Source organism: Corapipo altera, unplaced genomic scaffold (genome assembly GCF_003945725.1).
Source record: "Corapipo altera isolate COAL_440 unplaced genomic scaffold, ASM394572v1 112, whole genome shotgun sequence".
Classification (NCBI taxonomy): Eukaryota; Metazoa; Chordata; class Aves; order Passeriformes; family Pipridae; genus Corapipo; species Corapipo altera.
In genome coordinates, this window is record NW_020884899.1 from 3,175,100 (window position 1) to 3,200,586 (window position 25,487).

At 53.1% G+C, this 25,487-nt stretch overlaps 1 protein-coding gene across 9 annotated transcripts in view; it reads left to right on the forward strand.

The window, feature by feature from the left end:
• SZT2 (SZT2, KICSTOR complex subunit) overlaps positions 1-25,487 on the forward strand; it is a 51,627-nt gene that overhangs the window by 23,698 nt on the left and 2,442 nt on the right. For 2 of the 9 annotated variants that reach the window (XM_027649291.1, XM_027649293.1), the window contains exons 26-71: positions 409-613; positions 830-942; positions 1,390-1,648; positions 2,994-3,159; positions 3,242-3,334; positions 3,513-3,594; positions 3,730-4,014; positions 4,360-4,498; positions 4,765-4,881; positions 4,987-5,050; positions 5,420-5,605; positions 5,676-6,017; positions 6,139-6,328; positions 6,731-6,805; positions 6,998-7,136; positions 7,357-7,477; positions 7,719-7,848; positions 7,964-8,116; positions 8,230-8,332; positions 8,706-8,823; positions 9,022-9,133; positions 9,564-9,682; positions 10,157-10,321; positions 10,933-11,017; positions 12,884-13,072; positions 13,195-13,392; positions 13,741-13,910; positions 14,096-14,262; positions 14,702-14,799; positions 15,396-15,528; positions 15,639-15,766; positions 16,059-16,189; positions 16,667-16,849; positions 17,288-17,558; positions 17,735-17,814; positions 18,159-18,284; positions 20,037-20,242; positions 20,364-20,457; positions 21,812-21,892; positions 22,288-22,362; positions 22,747-22,960; positions 23,223-23,406; positions 23,623-23,745; positions 24,006-24,507; positions 24,829-24,945; positions 25,044-25,112. In XM_027649291.1, coding sequence (XP_027505092.1) covers positions 409-613; positions 830-942; positions 1,390-1,648; positions 2,994-3,159; positions 3,242-3,334; positions 3,513-3,594; positions 3,730-4,014; positions 4,360-4,498; positions 4,765-4,881; positions 4,987-5,050; positions 5,420-5,605; positions 5,676-6,017; positions 6,139-6,328; positions 6,731-6,805; positions 6,998-7,136; positions 7,357-7,477; positions 7,719-7,848; positions 7,964-8,116; positions 8,230-8,332; positions 8,706-8,823; positions 9,022-9,133; positions 9,564-9,682; positions 10,157-10,321; positions 10,933-11,017; positions 12,884-13,072; positions 13,195-13,392; positions 13,741-13,910; positions 14,096-14,262; positions 14,702-14,799; positions 15,396-15,528; positions 15,639-15,766; positions 16,059-16,189; positions 16,667-16,849; positions 17,288-17,558; positions 17,735-17,814; positions 18,159-18,284; positions 20,037-20,242; positions 20,364-20,457; positions 21,812-21,892; positions 22,288-22,362; positions 22,747-22,960; positions 23,223-23,406; positions 23,623-23,745; positions 24,006-24,507; positions 24,829-24,945; positions 25,044-25,112 — 7,100 coding nt within the window. Of the gene's footprint in view, positions 1-408; positions 614-829; positions 943-1,389; positions 1,649-2,993; positions 3,160-3,241; positions 3,335-3,512; positions 3,595-3,729; positions 4,015-4,359; positions 4,499-4,764; positions 4,882-4,986; positions 5,051-5,419; positions 5,606-5,675; positions 6,018-6,138; positions 6,329-6,730; positions 6,806-6,997; positions 7,137-7,356; positions 7,478-7,718; positions 7,849-7,963; positions 8,117-8,229; positions 8,333-8,705; positions 8,824-9,021; positions 9,134-9,563; positions 9,683-10,156; positions 10,322-10,932; positions 11,018-12,883; positions 13,073-13,194; positions 13,393-13,740; positions 13,911-14,095; positions 14,263-14,701; positions 14,800-15,395; positions 15,529-15,638; positions 15,767-16,058; positions 16,190-16,666; positions 16,850-17,287; positions 17,559-17,734; positions 17,815-18,158; positions 18,285-20,036; positions 20,243-20,363; positions 20,458-21,811; positions 21,893-22,287; positions 22,363-22,746; positions 22,961-23,222; positions 23,407-23,622; positions 23,746-23,949; positions 24,508-24,828; positions 24,946-25,043; positions 25,113-25,487 lie in introns of those variants that run through there. The other 7 variants (XM_027649292.1, XM_027649296.1, XM_027649295.1 and 4 more) reach the window with 6 other exon arrangements.

Here is a 25,487-nt window from a genome sequence, read left to right on the forward strand (position 1 = left end):
CTGCACTGGAAAGTCAGTGACTCTCATGTCACGATCCAGACCGGCACTGTCAGCAGCACATTGTCTTAGGGAGAAGGGCACAGGTCTGAGTTTTGTATGGGATTTTATTGCACAGCCCCTTATGCAAGTCAGCCAGGCCTGCAATGGGGATAGAGGGTTGTGCTGCTGCAGGAGGTAGTGGTGGTGATGGTGAACAGTTATGACTGTGAAGAAGGGGATCAGAGTGGCCAAAGCACTGGGTTGAGTGTCTGGGTGCTGGGTGAAGGAGAAGGGCCCCTGAGGTTTGAGTGGTGAGAAGCTTGAAAAACCAATACCTTCCTGTAGGTGCTTCTGTGAGGGCTGTGACGCCTCAGACCAGGAGCAAGGAGCCCATCAAACGCCCTTATCCGAGGACTGTTTCTTTTGCAGAAGGGAGCCGTGAACCTGGAGAGCAGAGTGGCCCCTCACGGAGAGATGTGCATATCTCCTTCTGTCGCCAGAGCTCGCAGTCTGAGCTGGGCGAGTGCCGCCGGTTTCGCTGCCCCATTTACATCTACAGCTGCTCTTTGGAGCTCTTACGAGAGCAGCTTGTCAGCCCCCGGGCACACCGTCCTCCTCGGGACATCTTTTTCAGGTAATACCAACTATACTTGATTCCTGGACAAGAAACAGGAGTTTTCCTTGACAAGAGGCTGGCTCTAGCCCTGCCTTGTTCTCTTGGCTTGGCCTCTCTGCCTTGTAGCAGCCACTACCTGTGCATGCCCTCAGGCCCTGCTTTGCTGGTGTTGGAGCTATTTGTAGTCTAAAACGTGCTTCGTTGGCACTAGAGGATGTGGTTTGTCTTTTCCAGGTCCCAGTCTCTGGAACGTCCTCCAACTGCTGCTTGGCTGGACCACAAGCACAAGGAGTTGGTGAGTTACTGCACACTGCTGCAGGAGCACTCCCACCAGTGCTATGTGAAAGGTGAGCAGTGGTGCAATGGGACCTGAGGCAGGGTTGGGGTTGGGGCTGGACCCCGGATCTTCTTTTAAGAAAACAACGTCTCATTTTCCTTGTGATCTTACACCGAGCAAAGGGAGGAGTTGTGGGACTGATGTCCCACCAGGAGGGATTTAAAGATGCCTCTGTGCATTCCCTATGGACCTTGCAGAGGCTGTTCCCAAACCTATGGAGTACTGTAATGGGAGATCCCTTCTTTGATGCTTTCCTCTCACCTTCAGGGTGACAGATCCCCTGGGCACTCTGGCATCACCCAAGCCCAGACTAACACGTAGCATTAGGTGCCCTGGCTGACTCCTGTCTTCCAGCACCTGCACTGACTCCACTCTGTGCTGGGACTTGGTGAAGATCCGTATATGGCTGTTGCCTGACTCCCATTGCCTCACATCAAGCACCGTGTTTGACCTGTAGGGCTGTTCAAGAGCCTTCAGCAGTCACACAGCATCAGTTCCCAGGACCTGCTTACTGCCATGGACTACTGTGAGGAGCTGCTCCAAGAGATTGATATCACCAACTTCCTGCTGACGGTGTGCAGCCATGTCCGCTCATTCCGAGAGAGCCACCAGCATTTCCATGCACACTCCAAGACAGCCAGCTTCCAAGTGGGCAGCATAGAGCAAGAAGAGGAACAGAGCTCTAGGGAACGAGGTGTCTTGGTCTCTGAGTCAAGGTAAGGGCACAGTTCTGTTCTTAGCATTGGGCCAGGACAGATCTTTCTTCAAGCATCTTTTAACACCTGCTAGAAGGAATGCTGTAGGGCAGAGTCTAACAGAGCCACATGGAAGAGCAGATATTTCCAGTGAGATACTCCACTAGGACGTCCTATTTTTTATAATCTCTGGTGATGTCCATCCTTTCACTTTCTCTTATGATCCAGGCTCATACTGTCCCATCTGGCCCGAGCTGGAGGGCAGTTTGTCTGCAAGTAAGTCTTAGACTTGTTTCTGGAGAAATTATGCATTTCCTATTGCTTGACTCATTTGAGTTTGATGTTGACTCTGATGAAAATGACAGCTTTGTTATCTTTTTCTAATTAATAGTGTCACTATTTTTAATTTAAAAAATGCACAAGAGAAATACCAAGGCAGAATTGAAATATACTTGATGATAAACTTCTGCCTTTCTATTCATTGTGGTATTTATGAGGTATGTATCACCTCTGGAAACTTAAGGAGGGAAAAAAGTGTCTTAGTGTCTGTCAAAGAAACACTTTGGCCCTTTGTCCTCTGCACATTTCCTTTATGTGCATTCACTAGCATTTGTTGGGAATCCCCAATCCTATTTCTTCTTATACTGTACATGGTTTTGAAGAACATTCAGTGTTTGAAAAGTCAGATGACTTCTTCAAATGCTACTTTCCCTAAGAAAAACTGTGAGAACTTTTTTTTGTGTGTCAGATACTACAAATCACCTATCCCAATGCAGGTTATATAAACTTTACTGAAGGATGTACAGCCTGTGATGTGTTGCACCCAGATCTGCCATCCTTACCACTAATTTGGCTACCTGGGGAGTGCTTTGACCAGTTGACATCCCACTCCTTAGATTGCTTTTTATGAGTTTAAGGGACTGATTCTGCCATGAAGCTGCTGAGTGACAATAGGCCTGAACTTTGTGCTCCTCTCTGTGCTGCCAAGACACTGGGTGCTGGCACAGTGGTACTTGCTGTAAGGTGCCCTGGACTGGGTGTTGGTAATTCAGATTGCTGCAGGCCTGTCCCTGTACTCAGCCATGTGTCTCTGTTTCCCAGGGAGGGTGTGTAGTGTGGTGTACAGACATGGCAGTGGGATCAGCATGGTTAAGCTACCTCAGACCTGGCTTCAGACAGCCTGAACCCTCATCTGGGCATGTGGGTGGCAGGTTTTCTGGGGCTGTGGGACTGGGTGGTGAGTCACATCATGTTAACACAGGTGAGGTTTGGGTATCTGTGAGGTGGATGCTTGCAGGATAGAGAACACATACAGCAAGTCTGGTTTCTCAGTTTGGCCTGTCTGACCTGTCCACAATCCTGTCAGTGTGGAAATGGAGGACTACAGTGAGCAGGACTCCCATAATGTTGCAAGCCCCACGGAGGAGCCAAAGAGCAGTGTGGGCACCAGCTGCTGTTCAGAGTTTCCCCTCTCACTGCTGGAAATTGGACAGCCCTGCCAGGCACACCCAGACTTGCATAAAATTATCCAGGTGAGGAATGTGCAAGCTTGACCTGGCTCCAGCAGAACGGTGGAGTAGGATGTCTGCTTCACACTTGGGATTTCTCTTTTAGGAAAAATTCCTGGAAATTGGAAGTTTACATTTCAAGCCAGTGCCATCAAATCCTCACTATTTCTTCTATTGCCCACCATCAGCCAAGAAAGAGGTAGGCATGGTGCTGCCCTGGCAGGCACCTAGTCCTTGTGGAGTAGCTTTGCTTGGTGTCAGTTCTGGATTTGAGGCTGGCAGATCCATGGGTAGACTTAGTCTGTGGGGTGCCCATCAACAGCCTGCTTCACTGCCTGGCATGGTTCTACTATCTGCCCTTTCTCTCTCTATCTCAGGAAGAGGCATCTCGGGATCAGGCAGACAGGAAAGGCAGTGAGGACATGGAGGGATCAGAGGCAGAACTGGCAGCTGAAGAAGGTAAAATTTGCTTACTCTGTCTTGGAGAAGAAAACGTCTGTAGTCTCGCTGTGGTGGTGCCTTTCAGAGCTAGGCTGTGTCTGGTGGGGTCTCTGGAGATGTGGACCTGGCTTGCTAACAGGGAACCTGTATCACCAGGAACTGTGTCTGGATGCTGCATTGCCACAGAGAGTGACCCAGAGCTGGAGGTGGAGTACCGTGAGAAGCTGGAGCACGAGTTCCCAGACACAGATTCCCTCTCGGACTCCAACACGGTGAACCAGGATGACGACTCCTTCAGCGTGCTGGGAGGGGACTCACTCAATGAGCAGGAGTTCCTGGAGCAGGAGATGCCCCCTCTCTTTGTGCACCTGACCTGCTCAGTGAAGCTGCGTAGCCAGCACAGCTCCATGCCCGTGCAGTCCCTGCCAACTTGTCTAGGTAAGAGCAATCCTTGGGGCTTCTTTCAGGTTCCTGCTGGGTGAGCAGCCCCTGGAACAAACATACTGTGTCCTAATCAACAGTCACTCTGAACCAACCCTCCCTGTGCAGAGCCCCAGGGGTCTGCCAGCATCAGACAAGGGCTTTTCCACCAGGTCTCACACTTGCTATGTGGGATTGGTGATGGAGGGTTGAAAGGATCATGGAAGATGGTGGTCTTTTGGAACCTGTCCGGGTGTGTGGGACAGCCACCTCTTGCAGTCTCTGTTCTTGCCAGCAGGCTGTGTATGTGTGTAAGCAGATATGTTTGTTGCTTGAGTCCCTTGGTCTGTGATCTCTCCTCAGGGGAAGTTCTGGGCTGCCTGGAAAGCTGCCAGGGCTTGAACACCATTGATCTGGGGGACCTCTGTGTGACCCTGGACATCTTTGTGCTGACACTGCCCCTGGAGATAGAAGTTGTGAACACAGACATTCTCCACAACAGGTAGGTGGAAAGAGGCCAAGTCACTCACCCACCCTCTGCCTTCCCTTCCCAGAAGGCCATTCTTGGCTCATTTCCATATGCTGAGACTCATGATTCTCCTCACAGAGCCTGCCACAGCCTTAAGAAAACTAAACTTTTTTCAAGATAGGCTCACCTTCTGTAGAGATCCCTTTTCCCCTCTCTAGAGCCAGTTTATCTAGTTCTGTGTCTGTTTATCCTCTCTAGCTCAAAAGCTGTTGCTCACCCTGCTCTCTCTCCTGTGACAGATGCACCTCAGAGAGCAGCGTGTCCTTCACACGCTCTCCAGGGCAGCCATCCTCTTTCCGCTCAGATGAGGATATCATGCACAACTTGGAACGGCTCCCGTCCACTGGAGATGAGAGGTATGGCACTGCAGGTCTGGTGAGCCCCTCACAGGTTCCCTTTGCTGCCTGTGGTGTCTGCATGAATCAGAGTGACTGGTTGATTCTTCATCTCCTCTCTCCTAGGCACCCCGCCCTTTCCAACCTCCCTGGAGTGCACAGGCAGGCTATAGAAGCTACTATGAATGAGGTAAGACAGACTTGCCTCCTTCTTGCTTCCAGCTGGAGCAATGTGGCCACAGCACACAGCTGCTGTTCCACACTTCCTAGCCTGCTACAAGCTGCAGCCTGTCAGCAGAACTGACTATTAGCCTGTCACACAGGCTGTTAGCCTTGTGCACCCCAAAAGTGTGGGATTACCTTGACGAAATTCTTACTGCAGTTGGGGTGGGACAAGCAGAACTCTCTTCTAAATGCCTTTTCTTAGGTATATTCAGGAGATGAGGGATGTGGGTGATGAGAGAGGCTACCTTCATCCTGTTGGGGCTTGTATGAGAATTGGGGCAGCCTTGCAGATGCAGGTCACCCAGGTCTTCCTCTGTGTCCTTGCTCTGCTCAGATTCGCTGGCTCCTGGACGATGAGATCGTGTCGGCGCTGCGACACTCACAGGTCATCAGCACCTCCATCCTGCACCGGGTGGCCACCCACATCTATAACTCCAAGGGCCGGCCCAGCTGCCACAGTGAGGTCGTGCTGCTCCAGTTTGTCTTTGGGCCTGAGCACTCTCTGGAGAAGTTCAAGGAGGTAAAGAGAAAGCCCTGAGGCAACGTCATACACCTTGCTGGCAGGATGCTTATTCTTCCCTGTATTGCAGGAGTTCAGAAGAATGGCTCTGCCAGGCTACATGCTTAATGCAGAGGGCAATGACTACCACTACATCTCCATCAGCCGCCTGCACTCCAGGAGGGCAGCTCCAGACCCTTCAGGGTCACCCTGCTTGCAGCAGCCAGCTGAAGGGCAGCCCAGGACAGCCCTGGGCCAGGCAGGCCAGGAGGGGAGCAGTGAAACAGAGGCAGAGGGCTCTGAACTGTTACACCACACAGGCTGTGTCCTCCCAGAAGAAGCCCGGGGTCTCTGGGAGTGGCCAGAGAGTGAGACACGCACTGTGCCAGACACAGGAAACCCTGCAGGTGGAGGCAGCCACACACAGAGTGAGGTGAGAAGCACTGGATGGTCTGTAGGTGGGAAGGTGTGGGACACTGGTAACAGAAGGTAGAAGGATGCAGGAGGGTGATGGGACTTTTTTTAGCGCCTGTTTTTCTGGTCATTTTATGCAGGTTCCGGGAGACATGCTGAGACTTGAACAAAGCAGAGCACCAGGCCATGACTCCCTGGAAGAGGCAGCTCCAGAGACAACCATACAGTCATTGCCATCCTCATCCTCTGAAAAGGGAAACAGTGAGAAATCACCATTGGTGACGCCATCTGCAGCAAGCCTGACTGACTCTGTGACACAGGGCAGGGAAGGTAGGAGCTGCAAACATGGGCAGGACGTACCTCAGCCTTAGAAACTTTTAAGGGAAGAGCCCAGTTCTGGCTGTGGCATACATAATGTGACTGCTACTCCTGTTCCAGTCCCTAAATACCAGAATTGGTACCCAGGATCGTTGGTCTCTTCCTTGCCAGAATGCTGGCAATTCACTGCTTAACAGCACCTGGGGTACTAGGCTGTGCTGCTGCACTGATATCCCTAATGACATGCAGTTCCTGGTGACTTCAGTGATGGCTGTGAGAGCCCCACTCCCCAGCACTGCCTCCCCATGGCCAGCACTGCCTGATTGTCCTGTGGTGTGATGTTTCTCTAGCACATGGAGTATGTGAAGGGGCTTAGCAAAGAATTCTGTGATCAAACCCCTGTTCTCCTTGCAGGCTCCAGCAAGCAGCGTCCCAGCCGTGTGCAGAGCCTCGTGTCAAGCCAGGGCAGCATGGACTCTGACCATCTGGGTGAGTCTGCTGGGCCAGGGGGGACCAACAGTGTGCAACCAGACACTGGTAGTGACACAGGAATGTGGGGGTATGGTGGGACTGTGCGCCTGGGCTGGGATGAGTCCTGAGGGCAGGGCTTGTGAGCAGCTGTGGTGCCCAAGGAGGAGGCTGGCTTGCCAGGCCTGGGACTGAAGTGAGGATACCTTGCAGGTTACGATGGGGGAAGCAGTGACTCAGAGTATGAGGAAGCGCTGATGAGTGACCAGGAGCCCAGGTGTCCCCTTATGCCGGATTTCTGGCTCATCATAAAAATCCACCAGGACCGAGTGGAGGTGTATTACCACACACGGTAAGGAGGGTCCCCTGTCTGACACTGCCTCTCTGTACTGTGGCCGCTCACTCATCTCTGGACAGGATATCCTCCCTGCCCAGTGTGAGTGGGAAGATGCAGGACTAGACTATGCAAGGGGAAAACTGCTACTCTTTCCCACTGTGTTCCTGCTCCCACCACACAGGAGTAGGCACTGTCCAGGTGCCCTGCTGACCCCATTCTCCCTTTCTTCATAAAGCAGCCTGAGTGTGGAGAAGGCAGCATCAGCAGAGTCAGAAGAGGAGCAGCCAGGAGAGTGCCAGAGTCTCAACCAAGTGGTGGTAAAGAAGATCAGTGAAATCTGCAGGGTTGTCAATCAGGTAACAAATCTGCAGAGGGCACAGACAGAGCTGCCAGTCATGAGATGGCTTAAATTAGGAGGGACCTCTACAAGTTGTCTGGTCTGGGCCCAACTCGGAGGAGGTCCTGGGGAGCCAGTTCAACTGGTGAAGCCCCAAGTTGGGAGTCAAAGGAAAAGGCACTCAGTCTGGCCCTAAGCCCTTCTTGCTGTCTTCTGCGACTGTGCAAGCAACAGAACCAATCCTTCCTCATCCTTTGCAGCGCTTGCTGCTGCAGGACCTGCATGACAGCCACATATGCAACTCATTACTGGTGGCAGAAAGTGAGGAGGACATCTGGAAGAGTGAAACGCCCTATACTTCATACAGGCAGCGCGTCATGCCCACAGATGGTATGAATATTCCCTTGGCCATGTCTCAGTGGCAGTGCTACTGCCTGCCTATAGGTGCCTAAGAAGATGTCAGCTTCCATGCTATGGCCCCAACTATGTCCTATGCTCTTTATAGATTACTCTGTAGAGGAGAGCTACCAGCCCCGGGACTACCTGGCTGCCACCATGCAGTTCATGCCAGGGCACTTTGCTTGTGACGTGGTGTGGAGCACACTCATCCACGTGCATTCACGCCTCAAGATGGGCCCCAACATGGGGGTCTCGCGAGGTACGTACAGCCCAGGTTCCCTCTCGTTTTGCATGTCAAGAGTCTGGCTTCTGGCTGGATTGGCACAGCAGAGAAGGGTATGTGGGAAAGCTAACGTCCCACGTTGCCCGCAGCTATCCAGGCACTTCGCTCGGTGCTCAACGCCTTCTCTGTGGTGAACAGGAAGAATATGTTTGTCTACCAGGAACGTGCCACTAAATCTGTTTTCTACCTCCGGTAAGAAGCCAGCATGACTTGTTGGCCTGACCCTGTCCTTCTGTGTGTGTTACACCAGACCGAGAGCTCCTTGGGGCAGAAAGTGTCTGCCCAGCCTCAGGGACCATGTTGTGACCCAAGCAGCAAATATCTCGTTTCTGATGAGTCAGTCACATCAAGCCAGGCCCTTCTTGCTCTCCCTGTGCTAAGTCATGACACTGAAGGGGAAAAGATGGTTTTTTTGAAGGAGCCAGAGAGCAGTTTTGCTGCTCCATATCCTAAGGACTAGTCTCCAGAAAGTGCACAGGGGAGAGCAAGGAAGATGCAGATCTTCTGTGGATGTATGATGCTGTTGTCTTTGGGAATGGAGGCTGACATGCCCTTCTGTATTCAGGCTGACTGAAACCACCAACAGTGGGAAGGTGTGGGAAGCAGAGAGCAGCCTTAGTCCAGCATCTCGCTCACTGGCACTGACACGCAGCCAGGAGCCCATTTACACTGAGGATCTAATGGTGAGTCTACTGCTCTCTGGGAGTGCATGAGGGTGCTCATGTTCAGTAGCTCCAGGAACCCAGATTATATGTACGATAAAACTTATATTGTAGATTTGTGGAGTGGGGCAGCAGTAGGTGGCTTCTGCCTGACCTTGCTGACAACCTGGGACAATGATGGATCTAGAATTCGTATGGAAACTGGTTTTGCTTCTCCAGGGTTCTCGTTCCTCTCTGGACACAGCCTCGTGCCGTAGTGTGGACTCTGCCCGCCCTGTGGGACAGATAGACAGGCACATCCAGCTGATGGTCCATGGTGTTGCCCCAGCAGGTATGTGTAACAGAACCTGGCAGCAGACGGGCTGTGCTGATGTAAAGCAGAGGAATAGAGCTCTGCTTCCTGTCCTCTTTGCTTGAAGAACAGAGGAAATATCTCTCTCCTGAACATGCTGCTCTTCCTTAGCCCAGAGCTGCTCTCTGTTCTGTGTGGGTGAAAATGAATGAAACCTCCTGCAGACTAGGTGGCTTATGCCAGCTTTCCCTATGCAGGAGTGCGTGTCTTTGCCTACAGCACCAGCAGTCTTTTATGGTCATGAACCAATAGAAAAAGATGTCTGAAGAAACTGATGGTGGGGAAAGTCATGTTCGCTGTGGGAAGAGAGTGTGAGGGTGGTACATCCTGAATAGGGAGGGAGGGATGTCTCTGGCCGTTCTTACTGGATGAGGTGAAAAAGCTGCTTGTACCTCTGCTTACTTGTCAGGGCCCGAGATCACAGACGAGCTGGTGAAGGTGCTGCGCAGGCGCCTGGATGAGGCCACCCTGGATATCATCACTGTGATGCTGGTGCGGAACTGCAAGCTGACCCCAGCAGATGTGGAGGTACCTCACTGCTTATCTGCTCTGTTCATCCCAGAGACCAGAACACTCTCCTACATTTTGACCTGTCTCAGCCTCTCCTGCCCCAGGGAAGACCAGGACAATTTGCTGCATCCTGTTCCCTGCTGCATCCTGTTCCCTGCTCCAGTGCTTGGTCAGGCTGGTGTTCACTGAGATATATACTGTGTGGGTGCCAGTGTAGGTGGGAGATCCCCTTTGCTGGGTTTGCAGTGTGGCAGGGCTTCCCTGTGAGTACCCCTGGAATGTCTGCCCACATCCTGTGCAGGGCCAAGAGTTGGACTTCAATGATCCTTGTGGATCCCTTCCAACTCAGGATGTTCTGTCTCAGGGCACTGTGTATGGGTTCTGCCCACCACACTCGCCCTTCACAGAGCCAGTTGGCATGATTTGTATCAGTATTAGAGCCCCAGGGCATCCTGCTAGTCCCAGCTGAGTTTTAAAACCTTCTGTGTGCAGTTTATCCAGCCCCCTGGGACACCACCCACAGAGGTCCTGCAGTTCACGCTGCCGCCCTCGGCCCTGCCTTGGCTGCACGCCGTGGCCTATTACCTGCGCCAGAACCTGCTCATCTTCCTGCACACCCCCAAGTACACAGACAGCAACGTGGAGCACCACTTCAAGGTGAGGAGGGCTGGGAGTTGGGACAGCAGTCTGCCCAGCCTCTACCTTTTGCCAGGGGCATTTGTTTTGGCAGCCCAGACACCATGTTCCCAGCTCTGTCATGTAGGGTTAGGGAGAACCTGGCACTAAATCTTGAAGCCTGGGGGAGTTTTACAGGACTGAGCACATCCTGATTAGCCTGGACAGGCCCTGCTTTCATACAAGCGATCACTTCCTGTGCAAAAAGCAGTAACCACAAAGCTCATGCCCACAGTCTCTCCCAGGAGCATGGGAAATCGCCTTTTAAAGCTGAACTTGGCTCCTTGGATGGTTCCCTCAGATCTAAGGACTGAAACATCAGGAATCATAAAAATTTGAGAGGAGGTACCTATTCTCAGCGTGGCCATAGCAAAGATAGAGGGTGAGGCCAGATGTATAGTGCCACATAACTCCACAGAGAGCTGTAAGGGGTTCCTTCAGCCCAACAGTGGCAAAGACTATGTTGGCAAGTGTTTCAAGTAGGTCTGGATTTGCTTGCTGCAGGTCTGGGGATGGCTGTGCACGTACATGGGCCTCTGCTTCCAGTTAAGGCAAGTTCCCTAATCTCTGTCAGTATTCCTCCTTGTTCTTAGCATTACTTCAACCACAATGGGAGCATCCCTGACCAGGATCTCTATCTGTACAACAAGCCGGGTGGCCAAGGCACTGGTGGAAAAGGTATTGTGCTCAACTCTTCTGAAACAGGGTGTGGGGCTGTGCCCTGGGGAGCTGCTTCCCATGCTGGAGAGTTACGAGTGACTGAGGAGGGCCAGTGCTGTGGTTGTGTGTTCCTCTGATGGCTGGAAGGCGTGTGAGGTGTGTGCCTGAGGGACTGCACACCTCTGCATGTGTGGTGGAACAAACTAAGGCCTCCCGCAGAGCAGCTTGCTAAACTTGACCTGCTGCTGCAGGAAGCAGCTCTAGGTTGCAGTAGCTGTGGGACAAGACACAATGACACCTCCATGTGGAGCACAGAGAATACATGGGGCTGGAGGGGACAGGGAGCAGGGACAGTCATTGCAGGAGCCTTGCTGCAGAGGGAAAGCAGGCAGCGTGTAACTGAACATGGGCTGTGTGGCGATGTTCTTGCTCTTTTCTCTGGAATGCTGGAAGAGGGATTGGATAGGACCCATCCTGCAGCAGGCTCTCATTCATTTTTTGCCCAGGCCACGTGTCTGTCACCTGGCCATTGTGTCTTGTGCCCCTCGTGCACTGTTTGAATGTTCTTCTGTTGTGTAGGTACCATGTCGGACCTTGTGCAGCACCTTTTTCCACTCTCCCACTTCCAAGGTAGCACCTGTGGCTCCAAGTTCTACTCTGGGTCCCTTTCCCATGCAACTCCCTGGCCCCTCTGGTCCCTGCTGTTCTTGTTTTCCTTGTGTTGTGGCTTCAGCTCTGACTCCTCCATGTGTTTGTGCGTGTGTGTCCATTTAGCTGAACCTCCTATTTCTTGCTGGCTGGATAAATGAGCAAACAGAACCTGCTGCCCTGAGATGGCAGCTCTGCCATTCCCAGCTACTGGAGGTCTGTGTGCTGCCCTGTTAGCTTGCAAGCAGTGACCTCCAAAGTACTGCATCATTTTTCCCACAGGTCCAAAGAGGCATCTCTTCCCTGAGGAAGACAAATCATGGTGTTTCAGCTGCCATGGCACCTGAGTGCTGGCTTAGTCAGTCAAGGGGCTTTGAAAGGGAGTGGGAACACCCAGGGTTACAGTGTGAGGTTTGGACCTCACAGCTGCTTCCATGTTGCTGCTTCCCTGGTGCCCTTGCCATTGAGCTGGGCCATGGGCAGTCAGCTCTTGTTTCTGCTCTTTCTCCTGTGTGGCCCAGGGCTCACAGCATGTGGGCTGTGGAGCAGGAACCACAGTGCTGGTCTGCATCTCTGAACTGTCCTGGTGTGTGTGTGTAGGGCTCAGCATAGAGAGGTGCCAGGCAGGGTCTGAATTTTTCTCTGCAGTGACTCCAGGCTGATACCAGACATCAGCCTGCCTTGTCCCCAGTCCTGCTGTTGGAGTGCATGGGGAAGCACCTGATCTTGTTCAGGTGTACAGTGAGGAGGGACCTGTGAGTGTTATCTGCAACAAGGTGTCATGTCTGCAGGGACTTGAGGTCCTTCACAGCCTGGAAAGGGCTGCTGAAGAGTATCTGGGCCCTGTACTCTGCCCCTTAAGAGAACAGGGAAGGTGAGCGCCATCCTGGATCAATCTGCATAAAGGTCCTCCTGGTGCAAATGGAGATACTTTCCTCTTGCATATGGGACTGGACAATCCAGGAGTCTCCTGCAGGACAAGGCAAAATCTGCTGTGATTCTTCAGGAGTGAGATTGTGTCAAATGCTGTGCTTCTTACCCTGGCTCCCCACAGGCACAGCCACCCTCTGCTTCCCTGGCTGCTTCCCCTCCTGTGGGCTCTGCCTGCCATGTGACACTGTGAAACTTCAGGGGACATGATGATCCCAGCTGTGGGGTGGCAAGGCTGTAGGCAGGCATTGTAGGGGTGTACTTGGTGCTGGACTGATGGAGGCTGTCTTGGGCCTTGCCCTGCAGGAATCGCGTGCATTGCACTGACATTTGTGGATGAGCATGGCAGCCCCACCTTGCTGCCCCATGGGGAGAGGCCTGACCCTCTGAAGCTGCTTTCCTCGTCACCCATCGTGGGCCTGCTGCAGGACACGGACTTTGAGAGCCTCACTGCAGTCAGCAGACACCAGCCAGGGGCTGACACCCTGCCTTCAGGTGGGCAGTGAAACAGGGCATCAGCTGCCCATCACCTGCTGCCTCCACATCCCCTGGGGCACCTAGGAGAGCTGGTGAAGGCAGGGTGGCAGAGCCATGCAGGACTTACACTTTCCCCACAGAACCCTGCGTGCTGGTGCGCCTGGATATCTGGGAGAAAGGCAACATCAGCCTGCTGCAGCTGTCAGAGAAGCTGCGTGGGGCCTTGCGTCACGCGCTCTGCGACGCCGTCATGGAGTTCCTTGTGCTGCCAGCCCCGCTCTGCGTGGAAGCCGCCTGCCCCCTGAGTCCTGCAGACCTGGAGGACCTGAGTTCTGCAGGTGAGAGCCCAGCCAGGATGGCCCTCTTGAGCCTCCAGCCAGCCTTGCTCCTCCTGCCTGGCCTGCAGAAGCTTGTCGGTGCTGGGGGGAATCAGGTGGGCAGGCCGGGAGGAAGGAAGCTGCTCTCCCCTCTGCAAACTGTACTGTGTGATGTCTTGGGGAAGAAGCATCATAAACATTAGTGTTGCAAGAGGTATAATCTGCTCCCCAAGACTGAATCCACTTTGCTGGATGTTACTGAGGGCTCTCTCCCTTCTCTCCAGCCAGGCTCTGGCCAGGCACAGTGGGGTACACCAGCAGCTTTGCAGTGGGAGGCTCTGTGGATTCTGATTTGCTTTGTCTCCACAGGAGGCCTAAGGAGGACCATGTCAGAGACCAAGGGCCTGGCCCTGGCCAGTGGTGGGGCTGGCAGGAGCTGTCCTCCACCCTTGCACTTCACTTCTACACCTTCACCCAGCTCTGGAGAGCCAGTGACACCCACGAGCAAGCTGGGACGCCGCAGCTTTTGGGACATGCTGGTAATGTTGTTGAGGGACCAGTTGGGAGCAGGGCCTGTAAGTCTTCAAGGTGTGTCAGGCCAGGAAAATGGAGATGAGTGATCTGGCTGGGGGCGGCAAGCCAGGCGGGCAGTGGGGACCTTGAGATCAGGGCACTGGCTGGACTGTGTATGTGCACAGCACTGACTTACCCCTTTCGCCCCTAGAGCAAAGCAGAGTCCTCAGAGCTGGGCAGCCCCAAGACTACTGATGACATTGTGCTGGAGAGGCCAGAAGAGGCTCGCACAAGGCGGCGGCACAAGACTGAGAATGTCAAGCAGCACCTAAGTCAAGATCGGGCCACAGCCACAGCTGAACTGGAACAGGCACAGAGGCAAGCACAGCCTGCAGGCTGGGCAGCCAGGATGTTGTTCCCCCATCTCCTGTACATCACTCCACAGCCAGACATCCTGCTGGCTCTGTGTGTCCCAGCCCTCTGGACCACACTCCTTTTACCTGTAGTTTCTCCCTCACACAGACACTTTAGGAGAGCTGCTTTCCACACACAAAGCTTCAGCCCTTTTTGCTGGAGTGCTTCTGGGAGCACAGCTGGTTCTTACTGCCAGAGATCCCTTCTCTGCACTGTGGGGCCCTGTGCAACCCCTGACACTCATATGGCTACTGACCAGGAGTGACCCAGCTCAAGGATTGTATCAACCCAAAAAGGAGGCTCCTAGGGCTCTGTTCTGGAGCTGGGAGGGGGCTGTTACACTTTATGCCTTCACTGCTGTTGACTGATCTGGTATAACTGTGCTTACCTTCTCTCTTCCCAGGCGCCGAACCTGCCAGCTGGAAGAAGGGGATGTAGGTACCATGCACCCGCTCTTCAATCAAACCTGCCAGCAGTGGATGGCATTCATGAACCACCTGGGTACGTGTCTCAGGCCCCAGCTCCTCCAGGTGGGCTGGGAATGGGCCTTTCTGCCCAGAGCTCTCAGGATAAGTCCTCATATGGCACCATCCATCTTCATCCCTTTCTGATACCTACCTGGTTACACACCCTGTCTGTCCCCAAGCCTCACCAGAGTCCCATGGGTCTCAAGGCCAGCATCAGTGTTAGAAAGCTGTGACGGGAGTCCTGGCATGTGTCAGTGCATCTAAACAAACCTGCTAAAGCCTACCCTGGTTGCTGCTTTCTGGCTGCCTTTCACTTTGGTGTTTGTACATCCTCTCACACTCCTGCTGATGGAACGCTCCTCTTCCTCTGATGAGGAGTAAGCTAGGGAACAAGGAATAAGTGTGGGAATAAAGCACAGTGCTCAGAGCATATAAAGAGTTTGATCAAGGGCCTACTTTTGGGCCAGAGCCTGAAACCAGGGGTTATTTCAGCCTTTGTCTTCTCCATGTAAGGTTCTTGTTCTCCAGCTCTGCCTGCCTCAGGACCTTAGCCTTCTCCACTGCTCATGTGGGCAGGACGTGGCTCTAGGGCAGCTTGACACCCAGTCCTACAGTACTTCTTCCATGCAGGGTGCCCATCGGTGCAGCAGTGCTCACTGGAGATGGTTTCCCGTTTCCTCCTGTCCTCCATCCTAGTGGAAGTGGTGAACCTGGTGACTGCCCTGGCGAGCGACACCACTGTCAAGGTGTTTGAGCAGATCTGGTGAGTTACGCGATGCACCGGTTGCTGTTTGGCACCAGCAAATGTTGATCAGCTGTGCCTCTGCTGCTATCGCTCTACTTGTCAGCCACCTTTGGGGCTCTTCTTTACAGCTACCATCGAGGCACTGCCTTCCTGCCCTATAAGCCTGGCCAGAGTGCCACCCCTCGCCCTGGCACCATCAGACACTTCATCCTGCTGGGACGCAACTTCCAGCAGTGGCGTTGCAGCACGGAACAGGGTGAGTGCCTGGCCGTGGTCCCCAGGACTGCGTGCTGGGGGCTCTTGGGGTGGGACATGTATGAACAGGGTTCCCCTCCTTGTTGGAACAGACTCTTTGTGCCCAGAGGTGGGCAGTGGATTGTCTGGTTTTGCCTCTTGAGGCTTTATTCTTAAATTTGCTTGTAACAGCTTATTTCAAGATGAATTGAGAATTACTGTGGCAAAACATCCTGTCATGCCACTTTAATGGCACGTGGAATGTAAGGGCCGGATGAACTGGTACTGAGGGTCGTAACTGTGGCTTCTTGCAGCTCACAAAGGGCTCCAGCGCTTTGAGGCCATGGAATTCAGCTCAGCAGAGAGGGGCTCTGATCCCAGCCTTGTTGGTCGAGACCTGGTGCCCCGGCAAAGGTTCCTCTTCATGGAGATCATTGACAAAAAGGTAGCAATGGTGCCTTTGTGATGTTGCTCCTGAAAGGCTGTTCCCAACTGGCCCAGGGAAGGAAGAGTGCCTTTGCAGGCAGCCAGCCTTCCCTAGGCAATAGTCCTCCAAAGGAGCTGTGCAGGATGTCTCTGTACCACAAGCGGAGCTGCAGGTTTCCTGCAGCACCCTGGGAAGTGCCAGGGACAGCAGCCCTCACTGTCTCTGACTTTAGCTGCTGTGCTGTGGGCTGTACCTGCCCTTTCCCTGCTCACATCAGGCTGGGCACTGGTGCTGCCAGTGCAAGTACCACCACCACTGCTGTGGCTGTTAACAGTAATTGAGCTGTTGCCACTCTCCTTGCCCCAGCATTGTCATCTGAAGCTGGCTGGAACTGCAGCAAGTTGCAGCACCCAGAACACCTGGGGCAGCCTGTGCCACCATGCAGGCCCTCTCTGAGCATGTCCTTTAGCCTTCCTTCCCCTCCTTTCTCTCCAGATGACACTCTACACCTATAACTGGTCCCCAGACCTGGGGGCCAACCTGAACTGCTCCCTGACTCGCCTGCTGCAGTGGCAGAATGCCCGGTCCCACATCGTGCACTGCCTGCTCAGCCAGAAGCTGGGACTCTTCCACCACCACTGCTTCATGGACACACCATGGCACGAGGACAGCAAGCAGGTAGGGCACCCCACTGGGCAGGATAGTCCTTTCTTCAGGACAGGCCTTGGCAGTTTGGGGGTCTGAGGGCGGTTGCAGGCACCTGTGTGCTTTTGTGTGCTGGTTGGCAGGGCATCCCCAGGCACTTGTATATCTCACTGTGACCATGTCCAGCCGGGCTGTTGCTGTCTACTCTTGGAGACAGAGGTGGAAAGGGAAGCCAGGTCCTGCTGCTGGCAGCACTTACTTGTGACTGAATTATTTAGGGTGAAGGAGGCTGGGGGATGGGCTTCCCAGTGCACCATGCTGGGCCTAGGCCTGCTCTTCTTGGGACTGGTAGTGGAGAAGATGTAACAGAGATGTCTGCAGATAGCCAAAATTGGGTTTACTCTGTTCTTGTGGTTTCTTGCTCTAAGGCTGGGAGTAAGGAGGCTTTCATGGCTGTGTCTGCTTGCTTAGGAGCCAAATCCTTTCCTGAACTCCACTTTGGAGGTGGATGCACTGATCCGGAGCCCGTGTCCTCCACCTAGCAAGGAGCAAGGCCGGTTGAGCAGCTCTGCCCGCAGCCTGCCATCTCTGCATTTCCATCCCGATGTGGTGCCCTTTGACGAAGCTCTGCGGGACGTTACCACCATCAAGCGCATACCCCACGGGCCTGATGTGGGACCTTTTGATCCAGTGGCTCAGCATGGGGCCCAGTTCCTGGAAATCAAGAGTATGGAGAGGAAAGGTAAAGCCTACGTAATCATCTTGCTTCTGGAAAAGGGGCTCAGAAAGAGCAGGAGTTTTGACGGGGAACAGTTCTCTGTGGGAATGGGTTCTGGATGGTTTAGGGTGGGAGTGAAGGAGAGTGGCAATACTTGTGGCTGTGGCTTGATGCTCTTGTGACTGCTTTCTTTCCTCCAGAACTGGAGAAACAGATGAAGATTGAGAATCTCTTTGTCACCTGGCAGCAGAGGTCGGCGCAGTCCAACATGCCTATCAGTGTGAGTGCAGCCTGGGCAGGGGATGGCTGGGCCTTCTTACAGCACACTGGGAGCACCAGCTTCCCTGTGGCAAAGGGGAGCACTGGAACTCTGAGCAGGGTGTTATGTTGGGGACGGTGGTTGGCAGTGGAGCAGTGCTCTCTCTCCTTGAACTTTTGGGGTTGTTGGGCCCTGACACACCACACTTGGGCATGGGACCTCACTGCCCAGCAGTGGAAAGGCTGTAAAGCAGGGAGTTCCCCCACTGGATCTCCATTTGGGCAGCAGTGCAGTGTTGTGGACAGCTTGTTCCCAGCCTTGATGAGGGGTGTGTGCTGTAACCGTGCTCCTGTTGTACTGTGCAGCTGGCAGACCTGGAGACCCTGAAGCAGTCCTCACGCCTGGTTCACTACTGTGCCACCCCTTTGCTCTTTGACCCAGCCTTCCGGCAGCAAATCCAGACAGACCAGCTGGGCAAGGTGGAGGGGAAGGTGAGTGTCAGCAAGCACCAGTGGGCTTGGGCGTTGTGCACTGGGACAAGGGATGGCTTTGCAACCTTTTCCCAAGACAGGGCTGCTCTGACCTCACCCCTGCATTACAGGATGAATTTGTACTCTGTAAGATGGAGGCTGAGAAAATCCTTGGGTCCTCAAAGCCTTTCTCCTGCAGCCACATCATCCCTGGGGAACCCTGATTTTCTTTTCTACCCAGGGAGTTCAGGAAGCCATCAGACAGCACTGTCTGATACTGATCTGTTGGGGAAGCAAAACTTCCGTCATGCATTCAACAGCCATACCTGGTAAACCTTTCCTGGACCCAGCAAATAGCTGGAACAGTTGAAAGCAAACCAGCTGAATCCTGAGCAGGTTGCAACCTGACAGACTCAAACTGGTGCAGATCCCACACCGGCTGTTCACGGACTATGTGTGTGTCAGAAGGGAAGAACATGCTGTTGTAATTTATCAAAATGTCAAAAGGATTCTGACAGGGTCTTTAAGCAGAGGTTGCTACAGAAATTGAGCACTCATGAGTGAAAGGGAAAGTATCATTGCAGAATGAAAACTTTGCTTTGTTTTTGGAACAGAGCAAAATGAAAATTGGTTATTGAATTTGAAGAGCCTGGCAGCAGGGGTTTCAAGGTGGTGTATTGGGTTCTGTGCCTCCAGATCATTTATTGGTACATATGAGATGCCCAGTTTTGCAGTGCAGTAGGGCTGTTCAAATTGGTCAGAACAGACAAAGACTGCAAGGAACTCAAGAGGTACCTGAGTAGCCTGTGAAATGAAAGCTATTGTGGGAGCTGGGACCTGGTTCCCAGTGAAACAGAGCACACTGGGGTGAGAAATTTGAACCCTCCTGTATTGTACACTCACTGCAGAGCCTGTACAGAGCAGACATCCCTGTATTGAAGCTATATTGTATCTTCTGACTTTGAAGTGGGTTTCTTCAATTTGTGAACAGTTGGATACAGCAGACACACTGGTTGGAATACATCAGAAAGGGGTGTTAGTATAATGGGTAATATTCTAATAAGTTTCTAAAATACTTGTGTAGTAATGTCTTCATCTGGACAGTGTGAGACCAAGCATCTTGTGGCAAATGCACTGAACTGGAGAGACTTGGAGAAGGTCAGAGAGTACCTGGAGAGATGCCAGGTAAAGGGACAGCTCTTGTGGTAGGTGGAATAGGTAGGCAGAAGGGCAGATGGAAACATATAACAAAGGCTTGAAGTAGAGAGATGAAGAAAAGAAACCTTAGTCTCTCACAGCACAATGAAGAGGAGTATTTAAGACATCCAGAGGAGAATTCAATATGTTTAAAAGGAAACACTAGTCCTTTTTGGTGCTACTGAACTCCTAGTAAATCTTGAGAAGTCAGCAGGATTCATAAGGGGATTGGACTCATACCATGGCAATAGGAGCTGAAGCTCTGTTGAGCTTCGCATGAAGCAGCTGTGAGCCACTAACACTTCTTGTGAAAGTTGTTCTCTGGGGACAGATGTGAATTTTCCCCTTCTGCCAGGTCACCTTTTCCTGCAGGCTGTTGCAGTGCTATTATGTCAGTCCATGGCTGGGTAAATCTTGGATCTTGCATTTTGGCACGTGCAGTGGCAGTGTTTGGGGAAACAGCTGTTAGTGCTCTCTGGCAGAGAGAGATCTGCCCTCTGCTCAACCAGGGCACATGGTGTCATCTTTTGGGGCCAGTCACAGCAGGTCTCCTTAGGAACTTATTTTCCCTTCCAGAAGCGCCACCGCTCCAATGACTCCACAGCTTCGGGGAGAGACCGGAGTCACAGCTGTGACTCGGCGGAGTCGCTGCCCTGCAAGGTGAAGGAGGAGCCTTGGCTGCAGGAGATGTGCAATGCCTTCTTGCAGCAATACATCCAGTACCTGCAGAGCATGGGCTTCATTCTGGTCCAGGTGCGGCCACCCTCACCTACCACTCGCAGGTCAGTGACATGCTGGGAACGCTGCTGTTGGAGAAGAGCCAACACACTGAGCTGTGCCCTGGTGTGACAGAACAGGAGATCTTGGCTCCCTGCTCAAGGCTGTCTCTGCTCTCATTTCCAGTAGCACGAGCCGGATCCGAGCTCTGGCAGCAATGGGTGTGGAGGGGAGAGGGTCCTTTTCCTACACAAAGCCAAAAACCGAGGGGAGCCCAAAGGTGAGTGTATGTTTGTTACAAGGGTTGGAACTAGGATGGAAGTCAGGCTGTGGAGTGGAGCAGTTCTCCTGGTTGACTTCTGAATCAGTTTCATGCAGAAAGGACGTGAGAGGGCAGAGAAAGCACTAAAGCCAAAAAAAAGTCTGTCTAGGCCAGCATCACCTTTAGGATATTGGGTCAGATGAGACCTTCTTGCCCTCCATGTGTCTTTCTGAGGTCTGAGAGAGCCTTCCTGAGTCTTGGTGGAACTAGGGCAAATCTCTCACCCCTCAAGTTGAGTGGGCTCGAAAGAAGAACAGGGTGACCTGGGGTCAGGACAGCTGCCTTTGGGTGGGATTCTGAAGGTTTACCTGTCAGAGAATCCTCAGCATCTATGGTTAAGGGCAACTCTGAGACAGAAGGATCTTTAGTTAAAGTGAGATGAACACTCAACTGGAAGAGAAGAAAAGCCTGGAATGGCTCTACTGTGACTCATGTCTAAAGAAGTGGCAATTTGGGAGGAACGGGTCAGAGCTCTACCAATTCTCAGCTAACCTGGAAAGGGATTGACTTTGCTGTCTTAATCAATACAACACCTACACACCAATCAAATAAAAGTGTTTGGAGCCAGTTTCAAAACTAAAAGGAGTGTTTCTTTGAGCAGCAGATAATGGTCATCATCAAAAGGTTTTGTGAACACCAAGAGCTTACATGAGTTCAGTGAACATGAGCTTACAAGACAGAATAGGCAAGTACCTGGAAGAGGAATCCATTGGAGTCTCTAGGAAGGCAGAAACCACCTGTGCCTCATTTGATCACCCAGGATGATGGGAGCACATAGCATTTACTCATCTTTTCTGATATTTTATTGGCACCTGCCTTTGGCTGATATTGGTGCAGGACTGTGGGTAACACCTTGCAGTTAAAATGAGGAGAGAGCAGTCTGCTGGAGCAACTTAAGACTGAATGAACTTGCTGGCAGCTAAACTCTGAGTCTAGACTAGATGTCTGTGACAGCTGCTGTGTCAGGCAGATGGGATGGTCTGGGGAGACCTCAGCAGGGAGTGAGGTTCTGTGGACAGCATCATTCCTTGGCTAACAGTGTCCTCAAACTGTAGAGACTATAGAGACACCCTGTCCTGAGCAAACAGGAGGTGATGGGGGCAGTATGCTTGGTGTGCTCTCTCAAAGGCTGTTTTATTAGGTTTGTTACGGTTCTTTTCACTGTCAGCTCTGGCATGTTTGCTCTCCTCTCTCCAGTGAGATTGCTCAATTGATGAGACTTCTCTATTTCCACGTCTGCCACAGAGTCTTGTGGCAGCCTCACACCCTGGTGTGCCAGAGAGCCTCTTCAGTTTTGTCCTTCTCTTCGCAGAGCACAAGCCCTGCTGTTGCCACCTACCATCTACAGAGAGCTCTTCCAGGTGGGATTGTGCTCATGGAGTTGGCTTTCCAGGTAAGAAAGAACAAGAAACAAAGTATGATCTCTGGGGGTTCAGGGACAGTCTTCAGAGGTGACAAAGGGAATGATGAGGAGTGCAGCAGGGATTCTTTGTTTCTTGTCCTGCTTCTTCCACGGTTCTGCAGGACTGTGGATTGGTTGAGGATGATTCTGCAGGGCTCAGAGCAGTAAAAGTTGCCTGGAGGAGGGGTAATGAAGGGCTCAGCACTAGTTACAGTGCTCTGTGCTCAGCCACACATTGGCTGGTCTGGCTTGGTTCAGACAGAAGGGGAGACAGAATGTGGGGTAAGACTATCTGGGACCCAGCCCAGAGGGTGAAGCGTGGGGATTGTGCTCCTTCCCTGGAGAATCCCAAGGTCTGCTCTGTGCTCACGTGCTCTCTCCTGCAGGGCTGTTACTTCTGTGTGAAGCAGTACGCGCTGGAGTGCTCACGGATCCCCATGGGCCAGTCTGTGAACTCTCAGGTAATGGCTCTGCCAGCACAGCTGGTGCTCCTCAGAGCCAGGAAATACTTTGGGGGAGGCAGTGCTCAGCTGAAAGGAGGCTGTGTGGCTTTCAGCTCAGGGCAGGGATGAACCTCAAGCCAAAAGGTAGGCAGTGCCGATTAGTTTGTGCTGCTGCTGGAGACCAGGAGTGGGGTCAGGTGTGGAAGGAGCCACCAAGCTGGATCCTGTGGGGCCAATCCTGCAGGTCTGCTATTTGCACTGTGCACTCAGCTTCTGGGCTGCGTCCTGCTCTGAGCTGGGGCAGCTGCACTGGCTCTGCAATGCCTTGTGGTCAGCAGGGCTTCGCAGGAGGATGTGAAGTGCCTGGTAACATTCCTGCCTTGACTCCCTGTTCCTCCACAGCTCTCTATGCTCTTCACAGAGGAGTGTGACAAGGTGCGGGACCTCATGCACGTGCATTCCTTCAGCTACGACTTCCACTTGCGTATAGTCCACCAGTATCTGCTGGGCTCCCACATGACCCTCCGCCAAGGCTACCATCTCACCAGCTTCCTGGAGGATTTCATTGCCCACCACCCCGATATCCCTAAATTTGGCCGTAACCACGTTTTCCAAGGTATGTAGTTCAACGTGATTAACCTGGGATTGATCGCCAGCCCATAACTTGGCAAAAGGTTTCCAAATAAACCTGACCCTTGGAGTATTCAGGGAGATGACAGGGTGAGGGTGACATGAGGGGCTAAGCTCCAGGGGAAGTCCTTGCTGCCTTGTTGTGGGAGGTGGGTTGCTCTGTCTCATGGGGTAGTTTGTAGGACACTGCTCTGCCCGGGTAAGAGGCACGGAGCATGTCCTGTGACAACAGTGTGTTTCTCCACTAGGCACGCTGGCCCTGCCCACCAACATGATCACTGCACACCAGCTGTACAACTACATCGCTGACCACGCCAACACCTACCACATGAAACCCCTGCGCATGGCCCGGCCGGCCACGGGCAGCGACAGCAAGAAGGGAACACCGGGCACAGAGCAGAACGAGTATGCACTGGTCTCTATTTGGAACAGGTGAGTGAGTCTGCTGCAGGTTCCTGGAGCTGCTGGAGATTGGTGGCAACCTGCCAGTCCTGGGGACACTCCCCCAAGGTGCATTTAATATTTCCCATAGCACTTCTGAGGAGTCCTGCTGTGTGGAATTCCCCATGCCCAGTAGTTCTGTTGTGACCAAGAGCTCTGGGGTAACAAAGTGAGGTTCCCTTCATCCTGATGTGCTTTTGCTCCCAGCTCGGGCTCCTACAAGGACTCTGAAGGTCTGCGTCATCATGATGACTTTGATGTGTCCCTCCTGGTGTGTCACAGTGCAGCACCATTTGAGGAGCAGAGTGAGGCAGAGAGACGCATGCTCCGGTGAGCACTGGGGGCCCAGGACACCAAAGCTTCCTGGCTGGGGAGGAGGGCTCTGGGAGGGACTGGTTCTGTCTGGGACAACACAGGCAGGGTTGTTGGTGTTGGGGGAGGATCGCTGTGTTGACCTGGGCAGAGTGGTGTCTGTCTTTGGGCAGAGAAGCACCCTTTCTGGCAGGGACAGAGAGGCCTGCGGTTCCTTTGCAGTGCAGCTGAGAGGGGAGCAGCCCTTCCCCAGGTCACAAGTGTCTCCTTGCTCTCAGTTTGCGTTTCTACGTCATCATGACCAGCCAGCGGGAGCTCTTTCCCCGGCTCACAGCCGACATGCGACGCTTCAAGAAGCTGCCGCGCTTGCAGCGGGAAGTGCTGGAGCCTGTGGTGGGCCGGGCAGCCTGGGAGGCAGCGGAGCCGGAGACAAGCCTGGGGCAGCAGCCTCCAGCAGAGCGGGAGCTGTGGCAGGACGTGGAGGACAGCAGCGAGTTCTACGCGGGGGGCACGCAAGTCAAACTGGGGCCAGGGCTCTTCTACACCTCGCCGCTCTTCCCCTTGCTGGCCTCTGAGGTGGCCTCAGCCCAGAAGCAGCTCAGCAGCATGGTGCAGCTGGCCAAGTGTCACTGCCGCAGGGACAATCTCTGGAAGCGCCTCTTCCTTCTGGAGCCTCTGGCGTCCGACAAGCTGAAGCTGGGCAAGCTCTCGCTGGTGGAGCTGGAGGAGCTGCTCGATGCCGTGCATGGGAAATCCATTGCGGATGTTGACCCCCAGCTGGTGAGCAGCAGGGATGGAGTCAGAGTGCACAGCAGCTGCTGTTCCGCTCGGGACGGAGTGGGGTGACAGGTGAAGGACCTGCAGGACATGTCTCTTCCTGCTTGGTGGGAAGGTAGAGGCAGGAACATAGCTCCTAGCTGGCAGGGGGAGGGGGAGACTGCATGGACCTGTCCATGGAGAGTGAATAGCCATCGGTCAGCATGGCTCAGTGGGCTGTGAGGGATGCATCTGATTCAGGGTCTGAAGGCTATAAGGTAGCATTATGTCTGCTGCTGCCATGGCTAGAGGGAGGCTGAAATCAGCCCTTTTCCGTGCCTGCAGGAATGCTTCCTCACCATGACAGTCTCCTGGTACCAGAGCCTCATCAAAGTGCTGTTGAGCCGCTTTCCCCAGAGCTGTCGGCACTTCCACAATGCTGAAACCGGCACCCAGTATCTGGTAGGACCCAGCCCGTCACCCACCTGCAGCCTCTCTCGCTGTGTCCCTGTCCTGGGGTCTCTGTCTCCTTTCTAACGTGTGCTCTACTCTCCTGACAGGTCGTGCTCAACCAGAAGTTCACAGACTGCTTCGTCCTTGTGTTTCTCGATTCTCATTCAGGAAAGACGGTAAGTACTTGGGAACAGAAGACCAGCTATGTTGGCTCAGGCCAACAATCTGTCTAGATTGATCCAGCAGTGGCTAAGGGCAGGTGTGCATGAGAACAAGAGCAGGTCAAGAACTTTGTAACACCTCCCTTAAATACTTTCCCAACATCTGAAAATCTGTAGCTCAGGCCCATCCTGAGCTAGAAGTGTCCTTTTCATTTATTTAATAGCCCTCCACAGCTTTCCTTTGGTTAATTTCTTGCATCCATGATTTCCCCTGGCTTTTGCAGCTCCACGAGGCAGTTGTAATCTAGGTGAACTCTTTGGCTTGTTTTTGAAGCTCCTACTGTTCTTTCCATGTGATGCCCTTTTGTTCTTGTATTAGAACACAGGGAG